Below are 22,252 nucleotides of genomic sequence, written 5' to 3'. Positions count from 1 at the left end.
ACAACCAGAGTCAAAAGGACGAGATGGGGAGAAAGATAATTTGCACACTTGGTACCGAAGCTGTGGAATGAGCTTCCACACAGCCTCAGATCACTGCAAAATGAACTTTCCTTTAGGAAGAAACTCAAGACCTGGCTGTTTCACCTTTAATGCACATAGGGGCTCAGCTTTCAGCACAGCACTCACCAGCGCAGGGAAGCCCTCAGGCAGCCATGAGCTTTACAAAACACAAACATAAGCATAGCTTACTTTTGAAAAGTCTGTACTTTGTAATTGGTGCAGGCAGTGCACGCATACAGGAAGCAGCATTGCAATCAAGGAATCCTGTCATGGAAATGTTGCATTGAGGAGGGCTACCTTTCATGATGTAGTGTTCATCTTGTGAATCCACTTCTACTACCGTACTCTAAGACTGTCTGAAGGACCTAAAGTTCCTTTTAGTCAAACTCAAAGGACAGAAAAGTAAAGAAAAGACATACATGAGCATTTGAATGGTGAAATAAGAATGAAGAGACAAACTGAGGAGAGTGACTGCGAGAACAATAACAATCAGAGCCACAAGTTCATGGTAATATACAAGGGTATAAAGGGATGAGACCCAGAGCACAGCACAGAGTAGCCTGTGTTTACCCAATGCATGGAACAATATACAAGTCTCAGTAAAGATGTTACATCACTCACCGCAGAAGCTGATCCAGACTTTGACTCTGGAGCATCACCTTTGTAAGTTGGGTTCTCCTATGAAGGAAGCAAAGTAGAGATTAGATCACATCCCATCTGTGAGGGACTTGAGATAAAGGGATGCTAAATCCATATTGGCTAAAAGTTCATCCTCTGTGATATAAACCAGACAGTTGAGTATTTTAGCATGAGGGCATAGTTCAAGCCGTTTGCTGCGTCTGCGCTAATCTCTAGCCAATACATACACACGTTGAGAGCAAAAATTGCCAGGATTGGCATTCTTCACCAGAGAACTTGTGCCATCATGCACGTGTAATAAGGCTAAGTATTCACAAATGGTGAACAGGCATCAACAAATGGCAGATAAGCACCATCTTATTGAGATGATAAGCACCCACAAAAGGTGGACCCACGTCAACAAAGATAGGAAAGGGGACATGGGACTAACACGCAGGCGACTAGCATCCAGAAAGGATGTAGCAAGGCTTTTAAATGTATTTGATATGTTACATAAAATACATGCCTGGTTGTATGCAATCATGAACACTAATCGTGCATTTAAAAACACTGGAGTGTGTGGTGTAAGTTTAGGGCTTAGAAAGTAGGATAATCTGTTTGAATGGTGCAGCTAATACACTAATACACATTGGCATGAGTTTAGAAAACTAATGCTAAGGCAGCAGAGAAAGCAAATTTAAATTCTCTGGTACACACACGTACTGTTCATGAATATGGCAGCTAAAATGTAGCCACAAGGAGGATGACCTTGTTCCATCGTGTAGGAAGAGGGAAGAAATGTAACGGTAAAATTCTGTGTAACAAAACAAGAGCCAAGCATGAGCCGTCCCTCCCCACTCTATTGAACACAATGCTTAAAAATGTATATAAGGTGCTGGTCTAGGGGCAGGTTGGAAATGCGGGGTTTGCTGGAGGGGATGCTGAACTATGGAGCTCTGACTTCAGGTCGCATAGCTCAATAAACTATGCAGAGAGGGATTATAGGTTTTGTAATAGTATGAAGAAGGATAAGTTACTTACCTGTAATCCTAGTTCTCTTCCAGGGGTATCCACATCAAAGTCATAAGCACTGAATATTCCTGCCCATGTGCGACCCGGAAATAATAAACATTATATAAGAAAAACACATATAGATACAGCTCTGTATATGTATAAACATATATTATTTTTTCCAAGCCAATGCAGCTCTCATAGTAGGCTAGACAATGTAGATATAAATATCCAAATAAACACCATAGGCATACAAATACACCTAAAGCTCTTTTTTTTTTTTTTTTTTTTTTTGAATGAGGTAAAACTCATGAGAAAGAAAAGAAAACACTGTGCCAAACACAGATAAAAAACATTGTTAGCCTGCAGGCTGCATTGCAATACAATACCATAGAGACTGAAAAGCCTTGTACAGGTAAAAACTGGCACCGTGCCTTTAAGGCAGCCCTGATTCCAATATCCCATCATGCCTCAGGGGTGACAGTTAGGTCAGTTGTTCTTTGCGGGACCCGCAGATCTAAAACACAAAGATATACTTCTTTCATATTTATAATACAATTGCATCATTTGCCTGGGGAGGCGGGTGGGTTGCTTATGACTTTGATGAGGATACCCCGGGAAGAGAACTAGGATTACAGGTAAGTAACTTATCCTTCTCTTCCAGGGGATCCTCATCAATAGTCATAAGCACTGAATAGAATAGCAAGCCCATCTTCCACCTGCAGGCAAATGAGAACTGCACTAAACATTGAAGATAACAACCGAGATAGTCAGTTGTTGAACAGATTCCTCAAGGAGGCTTGCCCTACTTGAGTGTCTGCTCTGGTGTCCGAGTCCAGACAATAATGTCTCGTGAATGTATGGACAGATCTCCAAGTAGCTGCTTTACAGATCTCGGAGAGTGGGACATTATTGAGAAACGCAGCAGTAGCCGCTTTCCCTCTAGTGGAATGTGCCTTAGGTAGAGGCCACAACGGTTTTTGAGCTAGTTGGTAAGCCAATTTAATGCTTGACACAATCCATCTGGCAATAGAACGTTTAGATGCTGCAAAACCTGTATGGACAGCACCATAGTTTACAAACAATTGGTCAGACTTTCTGACCGCCTTAGTTCTATCTAGGTAGAATTTGAGAACTCGCTTGATATCCAAAGAATGCAACGCCCTCTCAGCTGGTGAGGAAGGGTTGGGAAAGAATGTTGGAAGCGAGATAGTCTGATTTATATGAAAATCGGAATACCACTTTAGGTAAAAAAGATGGATGAGTCCTCATAACCACTCTATTAAGGTGAAAGACCATGTAGGGTTATTTTGAGCAAAGAGCCTGAATTTCACTCACCCTACATGCTGAGGTAATAGCCACCAAGAAGGCTGCTTTCCACGTAAGGTGCTGTAATGTAGCCTTATGTATGGGTTCGGAAGGTGGACTCATAAGCTTTGAAAGAACCAGGTTCAGCTCCCAAGGAGGCGAGGGAGGCCTTATTGGGGGGTAAACCTTTTTGAGTCCCTGCAAAAAATCTTACACCACTTGAAGTTTAAAGAATGAATGCTGAGAGGGAGAGCACCTGTAGGCCGTAATGGCCGCCAGGTGCACTTTGATGGAGGAAAATTTCAATCCCACCCTGGCTAAGTGAAGTAGATAAGGCAAAATCACTTCCTCTTGACATTTCGTAGGGTTATATTGATTTTGAATACACCATATGTAAAATCTCTTCCACTTACAGAAATATGAGTGTCTTTTAGAAGGCCTCCTAGCTTCCTTCAATATGGTCATACATTCCTGGGGAAGGTTTAAATGGCCATACTGGAGGACTTCAGGAGCCATGCTGTTAAGCTCAGTGAGGGAAGGTTGGGATGGTAAATCCTCCCCTGCATCTTGGTTAGCAAGTCCGGCCTGCACGGCAGACGCTTGTGCGGGCGAATCGATAGGTGAAGGAGATCTGGGTACCACCACTGCCTCGGCCAGTCCGGTGCTATCAAGATCATCTTGGTGGCCGAGTGTTGCAGCTTGGTCACCACTTTCGGGATTAGCGGAAGAGGAGGAAAGGCGTACACAAATGTCATTGACCAGTCGATCAAAAGGGCATTCCCCAGTGACCCTGGTCGATAGTACCCTGAGGCGAAGCCTCAGCATTTTGTGTTGCTTTCGTCCCCGAAGAGGTCTATCTGCGGACGGCCCCACTCCTCGAAGATGTCCTCTAGCACCTCGTCGTTGAGGACCCAGTCCTCTGGATCTTGAAAGTGCCGACTGAGTGAGTCCGCTTGAACGTTGAGCTCGCCTGGCAGGTGTACCGCTGTTATGGAAATGTTCTTTGCCAGGATCCAGTGCCACAGGGATTGAGCCTCCAGCGAGAGAGTCCTGGAACGAGTACCTCCCTGCTTGTTTAGGTAGTACATCGTGGTGGTGTTGTCCGTTTGTACTAAAATGGAACTCGTCCTGATTGAGGGCAGGAAAGCCTTGAGGGCGAGATGGACTGCCCTGAGCTCTAGCATGTTGATGTGATATAGTTGCTCGCTGCTGGACCAAAGCCCCTGGGTTTGCAGAGTCCCCAGATGCACGCCCCAACCTTGTAGCGATGCGTCGGGGATCAATGTTTGCGATGGAGGTTCCTGATGGAAAGGAATTCCCACCTGTAAATTGATGGGCTTCAACCACTACTTGACCGACTGTCTGGCCGTTGTCGAAAGACACACTTTGTCCACCCAAAGGGAAGTCTTTTGGTCCCATTTGTACTCTAGATCCTGTTGGAGAGGACGCATCCGCAACCTGGCGTTGGGCACTAGGAATATGCAAGATGCAATGGCCCCTAGCAGGGATGATATCTGTCGCGCTGTTGACAGATTGTTGGCTATAACAAGCTTGCCTTTTTGAGCGAGGGATAACTGTCTCTCCTCCGAAGGAAACACTTTTCCTAGTTCCGAATCTATAATTGCTCCCAGGTAGTGTATCCTTTGCGTTGGTGTGAAGATGGATTTCTTGAAATTCACCCGGAGCCCCAATCGGTGACACAAATTCAGGCAGCGTGTCAGCTGTGAGCTTGCACTCTGAGGCGAAGGACCTTTTATTAACCAGTCGTCTAGATAGGGATAGATGAAGACTCCTGCATGCCTCAGGGCAGCAGCTACCACCGCCATGCACTTTGTGAACACTCGAGGTGCTGATTTCAGGCCAAATGGTAGAACCTTGAACTGGTAGTGGGAGGTTCCTACCACAAATCTCAGGAATTTCCGATGACGCTGGCAGATGGGTATATGAAAATACGCGTCTTGCAGGTCCGGCGAACACATCCAATCGCCTCAACGGAGATGTGGATATATTTGGTGAAGTGCCAGCATGCGAAACTTCTCCCTCTTGATATGTTTGTTGAGTGTTCGTAAATCCAAGATGGGTCTGACCTCTGCTTTTGTACTTCTTTTCTGAATTAGAAAATATCTGGAGTAGACTCCTCTCCCTCTCTGCGCTCTCGGAACCCTTTCTATGGCTGATTTGAGTAGAAGGGTCGTCACCTCTTCTCTTAGCATCTTAAGCTGATGAGTCGAATGCACTAGGTGGATCAATGGAGGAGGACTCCGGAAACGAAGAGAGTATCCATGTCGCAGTATAGTTAGAACCCACTTGTCTCTGGTGATGTTTTGCCACTCTTGAAGATGTCGCGAAATACTTCCCACCACCGGAGCGGTGGACGGTATTGGAGGAAGCGATTGCTCATTGCTTGCCTTGAGCTTTGTTTCCGCTGTTGGACTGGCGGTTATTCCCTAGTCCTCTAGATGATCTTTGGGACTGGAATTGTTGCTTTTTCTGCCCTTGCTGGTCTTGGTTCTTCTGCCAGTGAGGGGTTTGAACCCTCTGCTGGAAGGTACGCCTGTCAGATCCCCTACGAAGACAGAACTCCTTCCTTTTCTCTAGACCCACAGCTTTCATGGTCTCGAGTTCTGACTTCATACGAGCCATCTCGTCATCGGTATGTGAACCAAAAGGCGAAGTCCCAGAAAAAGGCAGATTAATAATCCTGGCTTGTGCCTCAGGTTTAAGAGCCGTTAATCTTAGCCAAGAGGATCTTCTGGCTGAAATACCATGGGCGTAGGAGTGAGCTGCCAGAGTCACTCCATCTGCTGCGGCACTTATCACCTGATTAGAGACCAGACTGCCCTCCTGCAAGATCTCCTCAAAGTCCTTTCTATCCTCCTGAGGAAGTTTCTCTATGAATCTTTGAAGAGAATCCCAAAGTGATCTGTCGTAGCGCCCCAAGAGCGCTGAGGCACTGGCAACCTTCAAACTGGAAGTGGCCGATCCACATACTCTTCTTCCCCATGAGTCTTGCGTCTTGCTTTCCTTGTCCGGAGGGACTGTGGACGACAATGCCACTGAGTGGGTTTTCCTGGCGGCCGCCGTGATCACAGAGTCAGGTGGAGGATCCGCCTTGAGAAACAGGGGATCCTCCGGAGTGGGACGATATTTCTTAAGGATTCGCGCCGGAGCTGACTTGATGGTAGCCGGCGTAAGGAAGACGTCCATCACTGGTTTAAGCAACCCAGGGACCAGAGGCAACAGTGGACGAGACGCCGTTCTTTCATGAAGGGTCTCAAAGATGACTGAGGAAGTTGTTTCTTGGACAGGCATTGGGATGTTCAACTTTGCCGCTCCCCTGCACAAAACATCTTGAAATGTGCTGATGTCATCAACTGGAGAAACTCGAGATGGAGGCGTATCTGATAGTGTGGGAGAGTAATCTCTCTTGGAAGAATGACTTGAAGAAGAGGATGTAGGAGACCTACGCCGTCTTCTCTCAGATCGCACCGACTCCCTTCTGCGAGAGGTGGACCTCGATCTTCTCCTGGGTGAACGTGAACGCCGTTCATACTCTCTTTCCCGAGAGTGGGAACTTGCTGGTCTCCTAGGCTGGGCAAGGTTCTTCAATATGGTTAAGGAAATGCTTACTGCATGTGCCATGGTAGGCATACGTGGTGGTATGGACTGAGGCAGCACTCTGGTGGGGCTTTGTCCCGGAAGATGACCCTCTTCCAGCCTTAGGAGTGTCGGTGACATTCTCAATTGAGGACTTGTTGGACAAGGATGCTCTACTGGTGAAATAGGAGCTGGAGAAGAATTTATCACTTCTGGTGATCTGGATCTTGAAGGAGACCGAGGAGATCCTGATCCCGCTGAGGCCGATGGTGAAATAGAAATAGGCGGGGACCCAGAGGCTGAACCATGCTCCGATGTCACATCCGGTGTATATTTCACTCTATGCGGAGACTTACGCCTCGACGCTGACCTGGACGTCGATTTAAGTTTTGACTTTTCCTGATACCCCACAGCGGAGGACTGTCTCGACGGCGATAAGCCTATCGCTGGAGATCTGGACTTCCGACGCCGAGTGGACAACCGGCAATGAGTCTTGCCTCGGCGTCGAGAGCCTTGTCATCGACGGAGGGCTTATCCTGGACGGAGGCCTAGAACCCAACGGGGAACCTCGCCTCGACGTCTGTATCCTCGCCGACGTCATGGAAACTTTTGACGACGGAGGCGTCCGCCTCGACGTCGATCCCGACGGAGGCGTCCGCCTCAACGTCGATCCATGCTCCGACGACGATCTTCGTCTCGACGCCGGCATTGTCTTAGATGACGATCGCCTTTCTCTCGACGGCGATCCAAGCCGCTGTAGATTTTGACGTCGACCGTCTGCACCTTTCTCTCGACGTTGACTTTCGTCTAGATGTTGACTTCGACGTCGAATGGTGATGTTTCTCCTTCAACGCCGATCGATGTTTCCTCGACGGTGATGTTTTCGACGACGAACGTTTGCGTTTCGCCGCCGGATCTTGCATTGACGTTGATTTTCTCTTGGAAGCGTGACTCTCCCTGGTCTCCTCACCTCTCAACGACGATCCCGCCGCTGGAGTCTTCGACGCCGAGCCCGACGCCGATGGAGAACACACAGGAATCAGCTGCTTCGACGTCGACCGCATCTCTTAAAGGCCATAAAGCCTAATCCTCTCCCTTTCCTTCAAAGTCCAATTTGAAAGGTTCTTACAATGTCGACAGGAAGCAAGAGAGTGTGTGTCCGGTAGACAGATGATACACACATCATGAGTATCCGAAGAAGCCTTCTTTTTGCCACAGGATGGACAGGGCAAGAACAAGGAAAGCATTTTCTGACAGAAAAATGTTTTACAAATCTGACAGGAAAATAGGGAAATGCTTCACCAAACAGGAGAATAATTAATATGAAGCAAAAAATTCACTAGAAACTAGCAAATTCTTGACTAGAAAGTCAAAAATGAAGAGAGCTGAATTCCAGGGTCCTGACAGAAGGAGCCGGAAAGAACAACTGACCTAACTGTCACCCCTGAGGCATGATGGGATATTGGAATCAGGGCTGCCTTAAAGGCACGGTGCCAGTTTTTACCTGTACAAGGCTTTTCAGTCTCTCTGGTATTGTATTGCAATGCAGCCTGCAGGCTAACAATGTTTTTTATCTGTGTTTGGCACAGTGTTTTCTTTTCTTTCTCATGAGTTTTACCTCATTCAAAAAAAAAAAAAAAAAAAAAAGAGCTTTAGGTGTATTTGTATGCCTATGGTGTTTATTTGGATATTTATATCTACATTGTCTAGCCTACTATGAGAGCTGCATTGGCTTGGAAAAAATAATATATGTTTATACATATACAGAGCTGTATCTATATGTGTTTTTCTTATATAATGTTTATTATTTCCGGGTCGCACATGGGCAGGAATATTCAGTGCTTATGACTTTGATGTGGATACCCCTGGAAGAGAACTAGGATTACAGGTAAGTAACTTATCCTTCTTCATACTATTACAAAACCTATAATCCCTCTCTGCATAGTTTATTGAGCTATGCGACCTGAAGTCAGAGCTCCATAGTTCAGCATCCCCTCCAGCAAACCCCGCATTTCCAACCTGCCCCTAGACCAGCACCTTATATACATTTTTAAGCATTGTGTTCAATAGAGTGGGGAGGGACGGCTCATGCTTGGCTCTTGTTTTGTTACACAGAATTTTACCGTTACATTTCTTCCCTCTTCCTACACGATGGAACAAGGTCATCCTCCTTGTGGCTACATTTTAGCTGCCATATTCATGAACAGTACGTGTGTGTACCAGAGAATTTAAATTTGCTTTCTCTGCTGCCTTAGCATTAGTTTTCTAAACTCATGCCAATGTGTATTAGTGTATTAGCTGCACCATTCAAACAGATTATCCTACTTTCTAAGCCCTAAACTTACACCACACACTCCAGTGTTTTTAAATGCACGATTAGTGTTCATGATTGCATACAACCAGGCATGTATTTTATGTAACATATCAAATACATTTAAAAGCCTTGCTACATCCTTTCTGGATGCTAGTCGCCTGCGTGTTAGTCCCATGTCCCCTTTCCTATCTTTGTTGACGTGGGTCCACCTTTTGTGGGTGCTTATCATCTCAATAAGATGGTGCTTATCTGCCATTTGTTGATGCCTGTTCACCATTTGTGAATACTTAGCCTTATTACACGTGCATGATGGCACAAGTTCTCTGGTGAAGAATGCCAATCCTGGCAATTTTTGCTCTCAACGTGTGTATGTATTGGCTAGAGATTAGCGCAGACGCAGCAAACGGCTTGAACTATGCCCTCATGCTAAAATACTCAACTGTCTGGTTTATATCACAGAGGATGAACTTTTAGCCAATATGGATTTAGCATCCCTTTATCTCAAGTCCCTCACAGATGGGATGTGATCTAATCTCTACTTTGCTTCCTTCATAGGAGAACCCAACTTACAAAGGTGATGCTCCAGAGTCAAAGTCTGGATCAGCTTCTGCGGTGAGTGATGTAACATCTTTACTGAGACTTGTATATTGTTCCATGCATTGGGTAAACACAGGCTACTCTGTGCTGTGCTCTGGGTCTCATCCCTTTATACCCTTGTATATTACCATGAACTTGTGGCTCTGATTGTTATTGTTCTCGCAGTCACTCTCCTCAGTTTGTCTCTTCATTCTTATTTCACCATTCAAATGCTCATGTATGTCTTTTCTTTACTTTTCTGTCCTTTGAGTTTGACTAAAAGGAACTTTAGGTCCTTCAGACAGTCTTAGAGTACGGTAGTAGAAGTGGATTCACAAGATGAACACTACATCATGAAAGGTAGCCCTCCTCAATGCAACATTTCCATGACAGGATTCCTTGATTGCAATGCTGCTTCCTGTATGCGTGCACTGCCTGCACCAATTACAAAGTACAGACTTTTCAAAAGTAAGCTATGCTTATGTTTGTGTTTTGTAAAGCTCATGGCTGCCTGAGGGCTTCCCTGCGCTGGTGAGTGCTGTGCTGAAAGCTGAGCCCCTATGTGCATTAAAGGTGAAACAGCCAGGTCTTGAGTTTCTTCCTAAAGGAAAGTTCATTTTGCAGTGATCTGAGGCTGTGTGGAAGCTCATTCCACAGCTTCGGTACCAAGTGTGCAAATTATCTTTCTCCCCATCTCGTCCTTTTGACTCTGGTTGTACTGAGGAGATGTAGTTGAGAGGCTCTCATCAGTGGCGGCCCCTCCATAGGGACGTTTGGGCGTCGCCTCACTGCTTTCCCGCAGTGCGAGAAGCAGAAACATAAAATGGTAAAACGACCATTTTATGTTTCTGCTTCTCGCACTGCGAGAAAGGAGAAGTGCCGGGTTGGGGGCGGGCAGATGGGCGGTCCTGCTCGAGGGCAGGGGGGGAGTGGCTTGCCCACTGTTGTGGGTACTGACTGTTTGGTCGGCCCCTATAGCCGACCAAACAGCCAGTACCCATAACAGTGGGTAAGCCACTCCCCCCTGCCCTCGAGCAGGACCGCCCACTCTCCCTTTTTCTCTATGCAGAGAAAATGGCCCGCCTGTGGGGCGCTCTCCTGCTGCGCCTTCCCAATCACAACGCTGCCATTGCAGCGTTGTGATTGGCTTGTGTAGGGGAGGGAAGCTGCCTGTGGCGGCTTTCTGTTCCTGCAGGAGTGGGACCTAGCTGTACCAGATTACACCGTGACCCGACCGCCCAGCCAGGAGCGGAGGCGGCTTGGTAACCGGCAGTAAGGTCAGTTTGAGTTTCATTTTGAATTTTTTATACCCACCCTCCCTCCCGCGAGCATGCCGGCCACGGCTGAGCTGCGGTTTCCCCAGTGAATGGCCGGGATAATCATGACCCGCGCTTCCCAAGCCCTGTTTGCCGCTGCTTGGGGCACAGGGACCTGGCGTTGTGTGGTCCCAGCCTTTCCACACTTGTCGCAGGCTGCCCCCGAGATCTGCACTAATTAGGTGGGCTCTGCTGCAGAAATGCATAAGTGCATCGTGCAGATCTGAACCATGCTAGGAACTCGTCTGTAGACGGTTTGCCAGTTCCAGTTTATTTTCCGTTTGCTTCAGAAAACGAAACAGCAGGGCGTAGGGTTGGGCGGGTCCATCAGTTGCAGTACGATGAAACTGGGCTTTTTTCGGGTCCTATATTATTCCATAGCTTTACTGGGGAAAACACATCGTGAAAAGGCCGTACCAATCGTAAACACAACCTATGTCAGCGAGGTAGCTCCTGTTTACATTTCACGTTTAACATAATTTACTTTCCCAAGAGCATTAGCTTTTCCCGAATGTTGGTTTCTCTGTTTTCTTTTCGCATATTATTACGCAATAGCACATACAGTGACCTAGATCGCCTGTAAATATCAGTCTGAGTCGGGTGAGGGTGTGTGTGTGTGTGTGGGGGGGGTTATAACGGTGTGTGTAATTTGTACATTTGAAATGATACGTAATTGCATTCGACAGCCTTTGCATACGTATGCCCCAATGACAAGCTCTCCGGGACTTTATGCTCCATTAACACGCACTATGAGAAACTCATCGTGTTCAGCCTTAACTCTAGAGATTCTCAAACGTGACCTGAAACAAACATCACGCAACTTTAGGTGAACGCACAGTTACAGCATAAAAAACGTCCACTGTTTTTTGGTGAAATTCACAGTTGCGTACCGCTCTCAGAAAACTGTAACTTTTTTGGTGAGATTCGCAACAATCGTGTAACCGCTCATAGAATGATGTAACGGTTTCTAGAAAAGTATATCCGTCGGTGGCGACTTGATTTCAAGGCTCTATAATATATGCACCCGCGGCTCGCCTGCACCTGCGCCAGGTCGGGCTCCGCTGGAGGTTGTAATCATCTTTTTGAAGCCGTTGAGGGCACGGCCGAGTGAAATCTGCGCAGCCCTTCGAAAGCCACTCCTCTGAAAGAGATTTAGGTGTATTTGTATGCCTATGGTGTTTATTTGGATATTTATATCTACATTGTCTAGCCTACTATGAGAGCTGCATTGGCTTGGAAGAAATAATATATGTTTATACATATACAGAGCTGTATATATATGTGTTTTTCATATATAATTTTTATTATTTCCGGGGTCCCCGCACATGGGCGGGAATATTCAGTACTTATGACTATTGATGCGGATCCCCTGGAAGAGAACTTTTACAACCATGCTGTTTGAAGGCTGGGTATAATTTAGGTAGGTTTTAAATGATTGGATAGGATTCTGTGATGAAATAAGGTTTGCGCTTATTTACCCATGAAACTAATTTGTATAGTTATTGCAGTTTATTATAATACTTACAATCATTCTAATACACATGATTTGTGAACAGAGTACATTACATAATCATATTTTGTTTAATACTAATTCCTGTGCGTACTTATTTCGCAGTATGGGGTGGGCTCTGCATATGCCCCCTGCGGAGGAGAGATTCTGTGACAAGTTTGTCTGACTCCTTGCACTCTTTTTACACCACCGCATAATTCAGTGGGGGAAGGGTGAAGGAAGTCTGCCTGTTCACCTTTTCTCTGAAAATGACACTTACCTTTTGGGGCTTAGGAGATCTAATAGTTGGGCCCCAAAAATTTGGGGGTATCATGACATGGTGCCCAGCACACACATGTATCGGGAGGCAATGTAGTCCCCTTGTCTAACAGGGGTTTGCTGAGAACCTAACAGTTATAAAAGATTTACCCCACTGCCTGTGTGCCTAAACTTTAATGTGGTCCTATCTCAATTTTAATTTATTTAATCATTTATTAATTCAACAAGAGTTTTATAAAGCACTGTGTATTCTCAGAAATCGGAACATTTTAAAAGGAAATAGAAGGCAGTTTAAAAAAGAAAATAGAATTGAAAATATGTAGATGAGAAAGAGTCCTGATAGATGATAGTTAATGTGGGGAGAGTGACGGTATTGGTAGAACAGGAGGCTTTTGTCTGGGATCTGGAATTAGGTGGCAGTACAAATTCTGGGTCTTTTTAAACAATGGCGGGAAACGCAATGAAAGTAGAAATAGAAACAGTGCTTATAACAGAGAACGTACACCCCACCCCTAAAATCCAGCTGATAGTAAAGGAAATCCCATTAGCCAAGGGTGAAATCAGGTTATTGGTTGGTTCAGACTCAGTGTACACCACTGAAGTATTCTATTCATGGATTGACAAAGAAGAACGGGATGTATCCGGGTTATTCACTTGATATACAGTAATAGAGCTTCCAGTATGTTACAATCCAGTCACATTTACTGATGTGCTATTAGCACACATAGAACATATGCACCTGTTTCAAGGGATCTTACCACATCTAACACAAACAGTAAGTTTGGGACCTTAAATATTGCCTTCATTAAATACATACACAGCTCTCCCAGAAAGGGTTTGGCTACCCATAGGAGAAACCAGGGATATATTGACAGAAGTAGCAGCGATATGCGGACAAATTGCATTATAGAAGGGGGCACTGAGGTCACAGATACTATCCAAACACCTACACTTGCACAACCTATTGCCATTAATTCAGTGGAAATAAAGTAGGGTGTTGCCCAGCTAAATAAAGTGAAAAAGTCCATTGTTGGTGGTTTATCCACAATCATCTCCGCAGGATATACATTGAATAATGAACATGTGTCTCCCAATGGGGATGATGCTTCATAAACTGCAATACCAAAAATGGGGAAGCATATTTGAAACCCTTTCTCATACCATTCCCTGTATAGCTGTGTTACCTGAGGTTCTGATGCAGATGCAGAAAAGCATGGTGCAGTAGGCTGTACCAAGTAGTATAAACCTGTTACACAGCATAGATTTTATAGATTAAATAATTGTATGTAATGTTGAAAGGGACACGGCTCTGTAGGCAAGGTGCCAAAGATATACCATGACTCCACAACATCCGAAGGAAGTGGAATTAGCAAATATGATTTTGCAAGTTTATGTTTCAATTGGAAGAGACACCCTGGGAACAAAACGGCAGAAAGCCCAATTAAAATCTAAATCCAAGAATGAAGGGAACCTGAAAACAAAGAAGAGAAAACAGTGATTTCACAGTTATGGTGCATAGACTCAAGGTGGGTTCAGGAAATAAATTACAATATTATAAGAGAAAGGGGGATATAACTTGTGATATGGGAATGAAATTAGGACTCAGAGAGATATGACTCCTCTGGTGAGCACTACTATCATTCTACCCAGAATCATGGAGAAAGAAACCCAGAACCAAATAAAGGTGCCAACTCTTCCCAGGACCCTCAAAAAGCAATTTTACAAACATAGGACAACAAATACAATGTAGCAATAACAATAGACCCAAGTCAGACACGGTTCACCTAGATACTATACAATGTAATCCAAACTACACCACTTGCATTTACCTCCATTTATCTCTTACACAGAGGAGTGTTTTGCTCCGATAGAGACAGTTCTCAGGGCAATGTAAATAGCTATCATTAAAGAGAGACCCACTGCACAAGGCAAGAAACTGAATATAGTAATGCCCATATGATCAATAGAGGCAGCTAGTAAAGCAAGCATACCAAAGTCTAGGACTTTAAAAGTGCAACAGGTGCAATGCGCTGTGAGCCAAACCAGTTTGGAGATTCAATTTGAGTATTATCCAATACTACAAACACCGAAAAGACTTTAATATAAATAAGCAATTCTATCAACATCATCAATGACACCATTAAATGATGATCACTCAGTATTTTGTGCAGACAGATTGGCATAGCCTGAAGTAGTAGGCACCAAACAATGATACTCCACTGCCTGTGCAGCAGTAAAAGAACTGTTTGAGGATGCTGAATTTAAACTACTGCATTTGCATATCCTTGGGTGATTTAAGTACACAACTTCCAAATTGAACACATTAATTTAAGCACTTCAAATAGCTAACGCTTCTGACTCCTCGTTTTTGTACATGGGTACACAGTAGATGTAAAACCTTGCAAATCAAATGCTAACAAAGGCTTTTGCAGAAATATTATAACAGCAAAGCAGCTCTAGGCGGTGATAGAGGACTTCAGAAGACTTGATTAGTGGATGTCCAGCACATGTGGAAACACCAACGTGACAAAATCCACTCAAAAGGCAATTTTGCTGATGAGAAAGCTGCTAAATCAAGTTGCAAAGCAGTAGCAGTTACCCCATTGCAAACTAAGAAGAACCCCTAAATACACACAGCAATATAGTCATTATACTAAATAGACAGCCCCATATGTGGCCTTTCTAGTGAAGTACAACTGCTTCTGGAAGAAGAGCTCAATAAAGACATGAGACCAGGAGTGGGTGAAATGAATTGACTAGGGCTGATTAAATGAAAGCAATACATGAAGGAGTTGACTCCGCCCATGTAGGAGTCTCAGCTACTCCTTCAATGGCAGTGAAACCACTACAGACCCTCTCACGAAACCAGCACATCCATTTAAAATACTATAAATCAATCATCTCTATCTGCTCAAACCTAGAAATAAAAATAAATACATTGGAAGTGGGAGATTCCTATAGTTGTTTTATGTCACTATGGCCATAGCACCAGGTCAAGGCTCTTGCAGTGGCAAAAGACATGTTGAGCTCAGTGGCAATAGGTGGAGAGTGCACATTCCACTCAGCTCAAGCGCCAGCTTTTACTTTTAAAGTATTAGTGGAAGTACACCCTTTCTCACATCCAGTTAGTCCCAGTTCAAACAGGGTTGCAGAGAGAGCCAATGGAATGGTTAAATAATGCTTGATTATGTATTAGAACATTGGAATGTTGGAAGTTCTCTTGAAAACAATGGAGTGCTCCAGACTTCTAACCCCTTCGATGCTCATGACGGAACGGTTCCGTCATGAGCATCGGTTGGGCTGTGCTCATGACGGAACTGTTCCGTCATGAGGACAGCCCCCGGGGGAAGCGCTGGCGCTCCCCCCCTTGTGCAGCGATCTTCACCCCCTTTACGGGGGTGGCAGCGGAAGAGCTTCCGCTGCCACCCCCGAGCCCCCCCGAGCTCCCCCACGCTTTCTGATGACGTCAGCGCGCACAGCGCGCGCCGGCGTCATCAGGAAGCGTTGGACGCGCTGGAATCCATTTCTTCCAGCGCGTCCAAGGGAGCAGAGGTAGGTTTTTGTAGTCCGGTGGGGGCCGCGGCGGTGAAATCTGTAGTATTGAGGCATCGGGGGAGAGGAAAGAGTATTTCCTCTCCCCCGATGTCTCAATACAGGGCATTCCTGCTCCACGATCGCGCACAGCGTCGCGATCGTGGAGTAGGGATGCCCCACTAGACACCAGGGATTTGGTATTTCGAATTTGGGAAGCGACCCCTTAGGCAAGGGTCGCTTCCTTGGGGATAAAAATTTGGCGAAGTCTTTTCTGCCCCCCCTGGGGGCAGATCGGTCCGCTTTCTGCGCGTTTCTGCCCCCAGGGGGGGCAGAAAAGCCCACTAGACACCAGGGATGTCGTTTTTACTATGTAGGAAGCGACCCCTTAGGCAAGGGTCGCTTCCTTGGGGGCAAAATTTTTGGAAGTCTTTTCTGCCCCCCCTGGGGGCAGATCGGTCCGCTTTCTGCGCGTTTCTGCCCCCAGGGGGGGCAGAAAAGCCCACTAGACACCAGGGATGTCGTTTATGCTATGTAGGAAGCGACCCCTTAGGCAAGGGTCGCTTCCTTGGGGGGCCCAATAATTTGAAGACTTTTCTGCCCCCCCTGGGGGCAGATCGGTCTTCTTTCTGCCCGTTTCTGCCCCCAGGGGGGGCAGAAAAGCCCACTAGACACCAGGGATGTCTATTTCGTTATGTAGGAAGCGACCCCTTGGGCAAGGGTCGCTTCCTAGGGTGGTAAAGTGATTAGAAGACTTTTCTGCCCCCCCTGGGGGCAGATCGGTCGTCTTTCTGCCCGTTTCTGCCCCCAGGGGGGGCAGAAAAGCCCACTAGACACCAGGGATGTCTTTTTCTTTATGTAGGAAGCGACCCCTTGGGCAAGGGTCGCTTCCTTTGCGGCCTAATTATTTAGAATACTTTTCTGCCCCCCCTGGGGGCAGATTGGTCGTCTTTCTGTCCGTTTCTGCTCCTAGGGGGGGGGCAGAAAAGCCCACTAGACACCAGGGATATAAATATTATTGTAGGAAGCGACCCCTTGGGCAAGGGTCGCTTCCTTGGGCCCCTAAATGTTTTGAAGACTTTTCTGCCCCCTCTGTGGGCAGATCGGTTTTATTTTTTTGCCGTTTCTGCTCCCATTGGGGGCAGAAAAGCCCACTAGACACCAGGGAATTAGTTCAATTAGAAATAGAAGTGACCCCTCGCTTCCAGGGTGCAATTTGTTATATGTATTTGGCTCACCTGCCCCGGGACTGAATAGCCTTTTTTTTCCTGCTGTTTTCTGCCTGACCTGGCACACAAACCGATTGACCATTTGGGTAGTGACATGGCATGTTATAATGTTTATTGTTATATTTTTTGTGATTTCCAATTGTAATGTTTTTTTTGTTTACTTTTTTGTTCTAGGTGAAGGCTTTTCTTCTGTTCACGTTGACGTTTTGGTTCTGGTGGTTTTGCTGTTTGTGTAGTTTGGTAAGAGACTGTTTTTTTGTACAATGCAAATGTGTTTGATTTCTCTGCCTGTTTTTTTTTTGCAAATGGTGTAATAATAGCAGTATGTTTGGTTTTTGAGTTTCAAAAACTTTTTGCATTGGTGCACGATGTGTATTTTGTTGTCTTGTGAGTAATTTTTTTTTTTTCTTCTTTCTAGTTTGATATCGTTGGTCTTTGCTGTGTCACTGCAGAGTTTGTTTCTGGTGAGTGCAGCTGTCTCTTTTGATTTTGGATTGTATAGTTTTTGAGTACATTGATCTTATTGATATAAGGTACACATTTCTTTACTTACTTGGTTTGCACATTGTTGGTTGTTGTTGACTTGTTTGTGCAGTCTTCTATCTTAGTAGGTATAATGGCTAGCCGCAGGATGACTGCTCAGCAGGTTGTTGGTTTGCTGTTTGAGTCTTCCTCTGATATTGGGTCAGAGACTGACTCTGCTTCTGAGGGAGAGGGGGCAGGGGACGATTCTGGCAGTGAGTTTTCTCTCCGTATGGGGTCATCGGATGATGAAGATACTCTTAGTGCGGATGAAGTGCCTGTGTTAGAGGAGGAGACTGATGTGCCGATAGTGCGGCAAGAGGCATCTGGGCTGCAGCCTGCGGCTGCAAGGCTTCCCGTTGGTGTAGTGCGGCAAGAGACATCTGGGCTGCAGGCTGGGACTGCAAGGCTTCCCGTTGGTGTAGTGCGGCAAGAGGCATCTGGGCTGCAGGCTGGGGCTGCAAGCCTTTCCGTTGGTGTAGTGCGGCAAGAGACATCTGGGCTGCAGGCTGGGGCTGCAAGTCTTCCCGTTGAAAGTGATGACCTCTGGGTTGCCCCTGGCATGGTGCAGCCGGAATTTCCTGAGTTTACTGGTGTTCCAGGGTCTAGAGTGAATACCGAGAACTTTTTGCCTGTAAATTTTTTTTAGTTGTTTATGGACGATGTGTTTTTGGCAGAGATTGTTGAGCAGACTAATTTGTATGCCGAACAGTTTTTGAGGGACAACAGTGCCAGTCTTAAGCCACACTCTAGAGCTACCCGGTGGACTCCCACAAATGTTGAAGAGATGAAGAAGTTCTTGGGTTTAACTTTTTTGATGGGCTTGCTAAGGAAGCCATCATTGGCTTCATATTGGTCTAGCAGTCCCTTGATGGCAACGTCTATTTTTCCGGCAGTCATGAGTCGTGACAGGTATTTGCTTCTGCTTCGGATGATGCACTTTGTTGATAATGGTTTAGCGTTGCCACGAGATCACCCTGATTGTGACCGTCTTTTTAAGATTAGGCCTGTCCTTGATCACTTTGTTGATCGATTTTCTGAGATTTATGCCCCTGGTAGAGAAATTGCAGTGGATGAGTCTTTGGTGTTGTTCAAGGGCCGCTTGGTTTTTAGGCAATACATTCCTAGTAAGAGGGCACGCTATGGAATAAAGCTGTATATGCTGTGTGACAGTAGGACTGGATATGTCTCTAATTTCAGGGTGTACACCGGTAAGGAATCTAGGTTTAACCTCCCTGGTTGTCCGTCCACTTTTGGAGTGACTGAGAAAATTGTTTGGGAACTTGGTAGAGGATTTTTTAACAAAGGCCACCATTTATATGTAGATAACTTCTACACTGGTGTGCGGTTGTTCAGGGAATTGGCCAAAGTGGACACTTTTGCTTGTGGCACAGTCCGCTGTAACCGTAAAGGTTTTCCGAAAGAACTTGTTTGTCAAAAGCTTGTGCGGGGACAGTGCAGTGCGTTGCGTTGCCAGGAGCTTCTTGCTGTGAAGTTTACAGACAGGAGAGATGTCTACATGCTGACTTCCATCCATGATGAAAGCACTGCACCTGTGACTGTTTGGGGTCAGGTCGCTGAAGCGCGCAAACCTGTATGTGTTTTAGACTATAATAGGTACATGGGTGGTGTTGACAGAGTAGATCAGAGGTTGGAACCTTACACTGCTCTTCGTAAGGCTTACATTTGGTACAAGAAGTTGGCTATCCATCTTTTCCACTTGGCAATGTTTAATGCTTTTGTTGTGTTCCAGGATTCTTGCCCTGAGTCAAAGATGACTTTTGCTAAGTTTCAGGAGTCTGTAATAGGCAGCCATGTTGTAGTGGAACAGGCAAGTGTTCCTAGAGTTGGACTGGTGGAGGATGTTGCTAGATTGAAAGAACGCCACTTTCCAGATCACATTCCTCCCACACCCGCAAAAGATTTTCCCAGTAGGAGATGTAGAGTCTGTTGGCGAAGAGGTTTGCGGAAGGAGAGTCGTATGTACTGCCCCGATTGTCCCTCTCATCCTGCACTGTGTCTCTCTGCTTGTTTCCGAGCGTACCACACGCGTAAAAACTTCTGGGAAGATTCATGAGTGGTAAAGTGAACTGCCTGGTCTGTATTCTTTGGAAAATATGATTCTGTTTCAAGGTTGGTGTTAGTGCAATGTATTTAGTTGCTGATTTTCTGTTAGAAGATTTGTATCTATTTGCAATTTGTTTGTGTTTTTATTTTTTTCTAAAAAAATCCAAAATGTGATGGCGGTGTGTGTAGGCTTGCGCTTGGCTGTTGGTGTGTGTGGACTGGCACTTGGTTGGTGGTGTGCGTGGAATGGTGCTTGGCTGACGGTGTGCGTGGACTGGCGGTGTGCATGGACTGGCGGTGTGCGTGGACTGGTGCGTGGCTGGTGGTGTGCGTGGAATGGTGCTTGGCTGGCGGTGTGCGTGGACTGGTGCGTGGCTGGTGGTGTGCGTGGAATGGTGCTTGGCTGGCGGTGTGCGTGGAATGGTGCTTGGCTGGTGGTGTGCGTGGAATGGTGCTTGGCTGGCGGTGTGCGTGGACTGGTACTTGGCTGGCGGTGTGTGTGGACTGGTGGTGTGTGCGGACTGGTGTTTGGCTGGTGGTGTCCGTGGACTGGAGCTTGGCTGGTGGTGTCCGTGGACTGGAGCTTGTCTGGTGGTGTGTGTGGACTGGAGCTTGGCTGGCGGTGTGCGTGGAATGGTGCTTGTCTGGTGGTGTCCGTGGACTGGAGCTTGGCTGGCGGTGTAGGTGGATTGGCGATTGGCTGCCGGTGTGCCTGGACTGGCGATTGGATGGCGGTGTGCCTGGACTGGCGCTTGGCTAGCGGTGTGCGTGGACTGGCGTTTGGCTAGCGGTGTGTGTCGACTGGTGCTTGGCTGGCTGTGTGTGAGTAGTGACTTTCTGCTGGTCACTACACACACTGCTAGCTGAATGCCACTCCACGCAATCCTTCAGCCTGTGTAGTTGCTGTGTCTGGATTGTGGGCGTGTGAAAGTGATGGGCCCTTGAATGGCGCTGTGTGCTGGTGTGAGTTTTGTTATGTGATGGGCCCGCGGCTGGCGGTGTGAATGGTTTTGTATGTCTCACACGTATGAAAGGTGTATGAATGGCCTGTAAAGAGGTTGGTGCCTTGTCGTGGCTTTACAGCTCACGAGCTGTGAGTCAATGGTTCAGTTTCTTGCCCTTTCAATTATTACCAGTGCATTTCATGTTTTGTGAAATCACTTGGTAATACAATTTTATCTACTGAACCATCACTCACCCTCGTGCCAAATCCAACCAGTATGTGTGTGTGCTTGCGTGTTAGATGACTGTGCAGTAATATTTGTCTTTCTGAAGCAGGGTGTACCTTGTCCCTTTTTGGTGATTTTTGTACTGTGTTGCTTTTGTACCTGGTGGTGCGAATGGTCTTGTTTGTATCACGTATGAAAGGTGTGTGAATGGCCTGTAAAGCGGTTGGTGCCTTGACGTGGCTTTACAGCTCACGAGCTGCAAGTCATTGGTTTGGTTTTTTGTGAATTTAATTATTGACAGTGCATTTCATTTTTGTGAAATCTCTTGTTAATAAAATGTAATACACTGAACCATGACTTGCCCTCGTGCCAAATCCAACCAGTATGTGTGTGTGTTTGAGGAATAGATGGTTGTGCAGGAATCTTTGTCTTTTGTTTCTCTGCCAAGGTACACTTTCCATGTAAGAATAACCCACCAACTGTAGATATTGTCGAAAACCCTTGGGAGTTCATGGTGATGTCTCTCTAGTGATTTGAAAAATATTTTTTATCCCCATTGTCCTGTAAACCTCAAATTGTCTGCCACATTTTCTTTGCAGTATTATTCCTAAATTCTCACGCTGTAGTAACAATAGGTAATCTGGTTTTGCAAGGGGGGTTACTTTGGTTTTTTGCCCAGGGCTCGGCGGCCATCTAGGGAAACCTTTCCAACCCACGCATTTCTGAAAACTAGACACCCGGCGGCTTCCAGGGAGGTATGGCTTGCGTGGATCCCCCAACGTTTCCTTACCCAGAATCTCCTGCAATCCTCATTTTTTGCCCAAAAAATCACTTTTTTCACACATTTTGGGGTGGGAAAGTAGTGGCATCACCGGGCTCACACAAATTTACCACCACCCAGCGTTCCCCCAGGTCTCCCGGTAAAAATGGTGCCTCACTTGTGTGGGAGGCCCAAGTACCCGCGGCAGGCAAGGGCCCCAAACGTAGTGAGGCGACATCAAGATGGCCTATCGCCAAACCACCTGGTTTTGCAAGGGGGGTCACTTTGGTTTTTGGCCCGGTGCGCGGCGGCCATCTAGGGAAACCTACCAAACCCAGGCATTTTTGAAAACTAGACACCCGGCGGCTTCCAGGGAGGTATGGCTTGCGTGGATCCCCCAACGTTT

At 46.2% G+C, this 22,252-nt stretch overlaps 1 protein-coding gene across 1 annotated transcript in view; it reads right to left on the bottom strand.

Annotated features, from left to right (window-relative positions):
* Window positions 1–22,252, bottom strand: part of ITPR3 (inositol 1,4,5-trisphosphate receptor type 3) — an 895,552-nt gene that overhangs the window by 453,926 nt on the left and 419,374 nt on the right. Inside the window, 1 exon segment of the mRNA XM_085647149.1 lies at window positions 682–738. Coding sequence (XP_085503275.1) covers window positions 682–738 — 57 coding nt within the window.

This window comes from Triturus cristatus, chromosome 1_1 (genome assembly GCF_964204655.1).
Source record: "Triturus cristatus chromosome 1_1, aTriCri1.1, whole genome shotgun sequence".
Taxonomy (NCBI): Eukaryota; Metazoa; Chordata; class Amphibia; order Caudata; family Salamandridae; genus Triturus; species Triturus cristatus.
The sequence above is the reverse complement of the archived record's forward strand: the minus strand, read 5'-3'. Positions and strand labels throughout refer to the sequence as shown.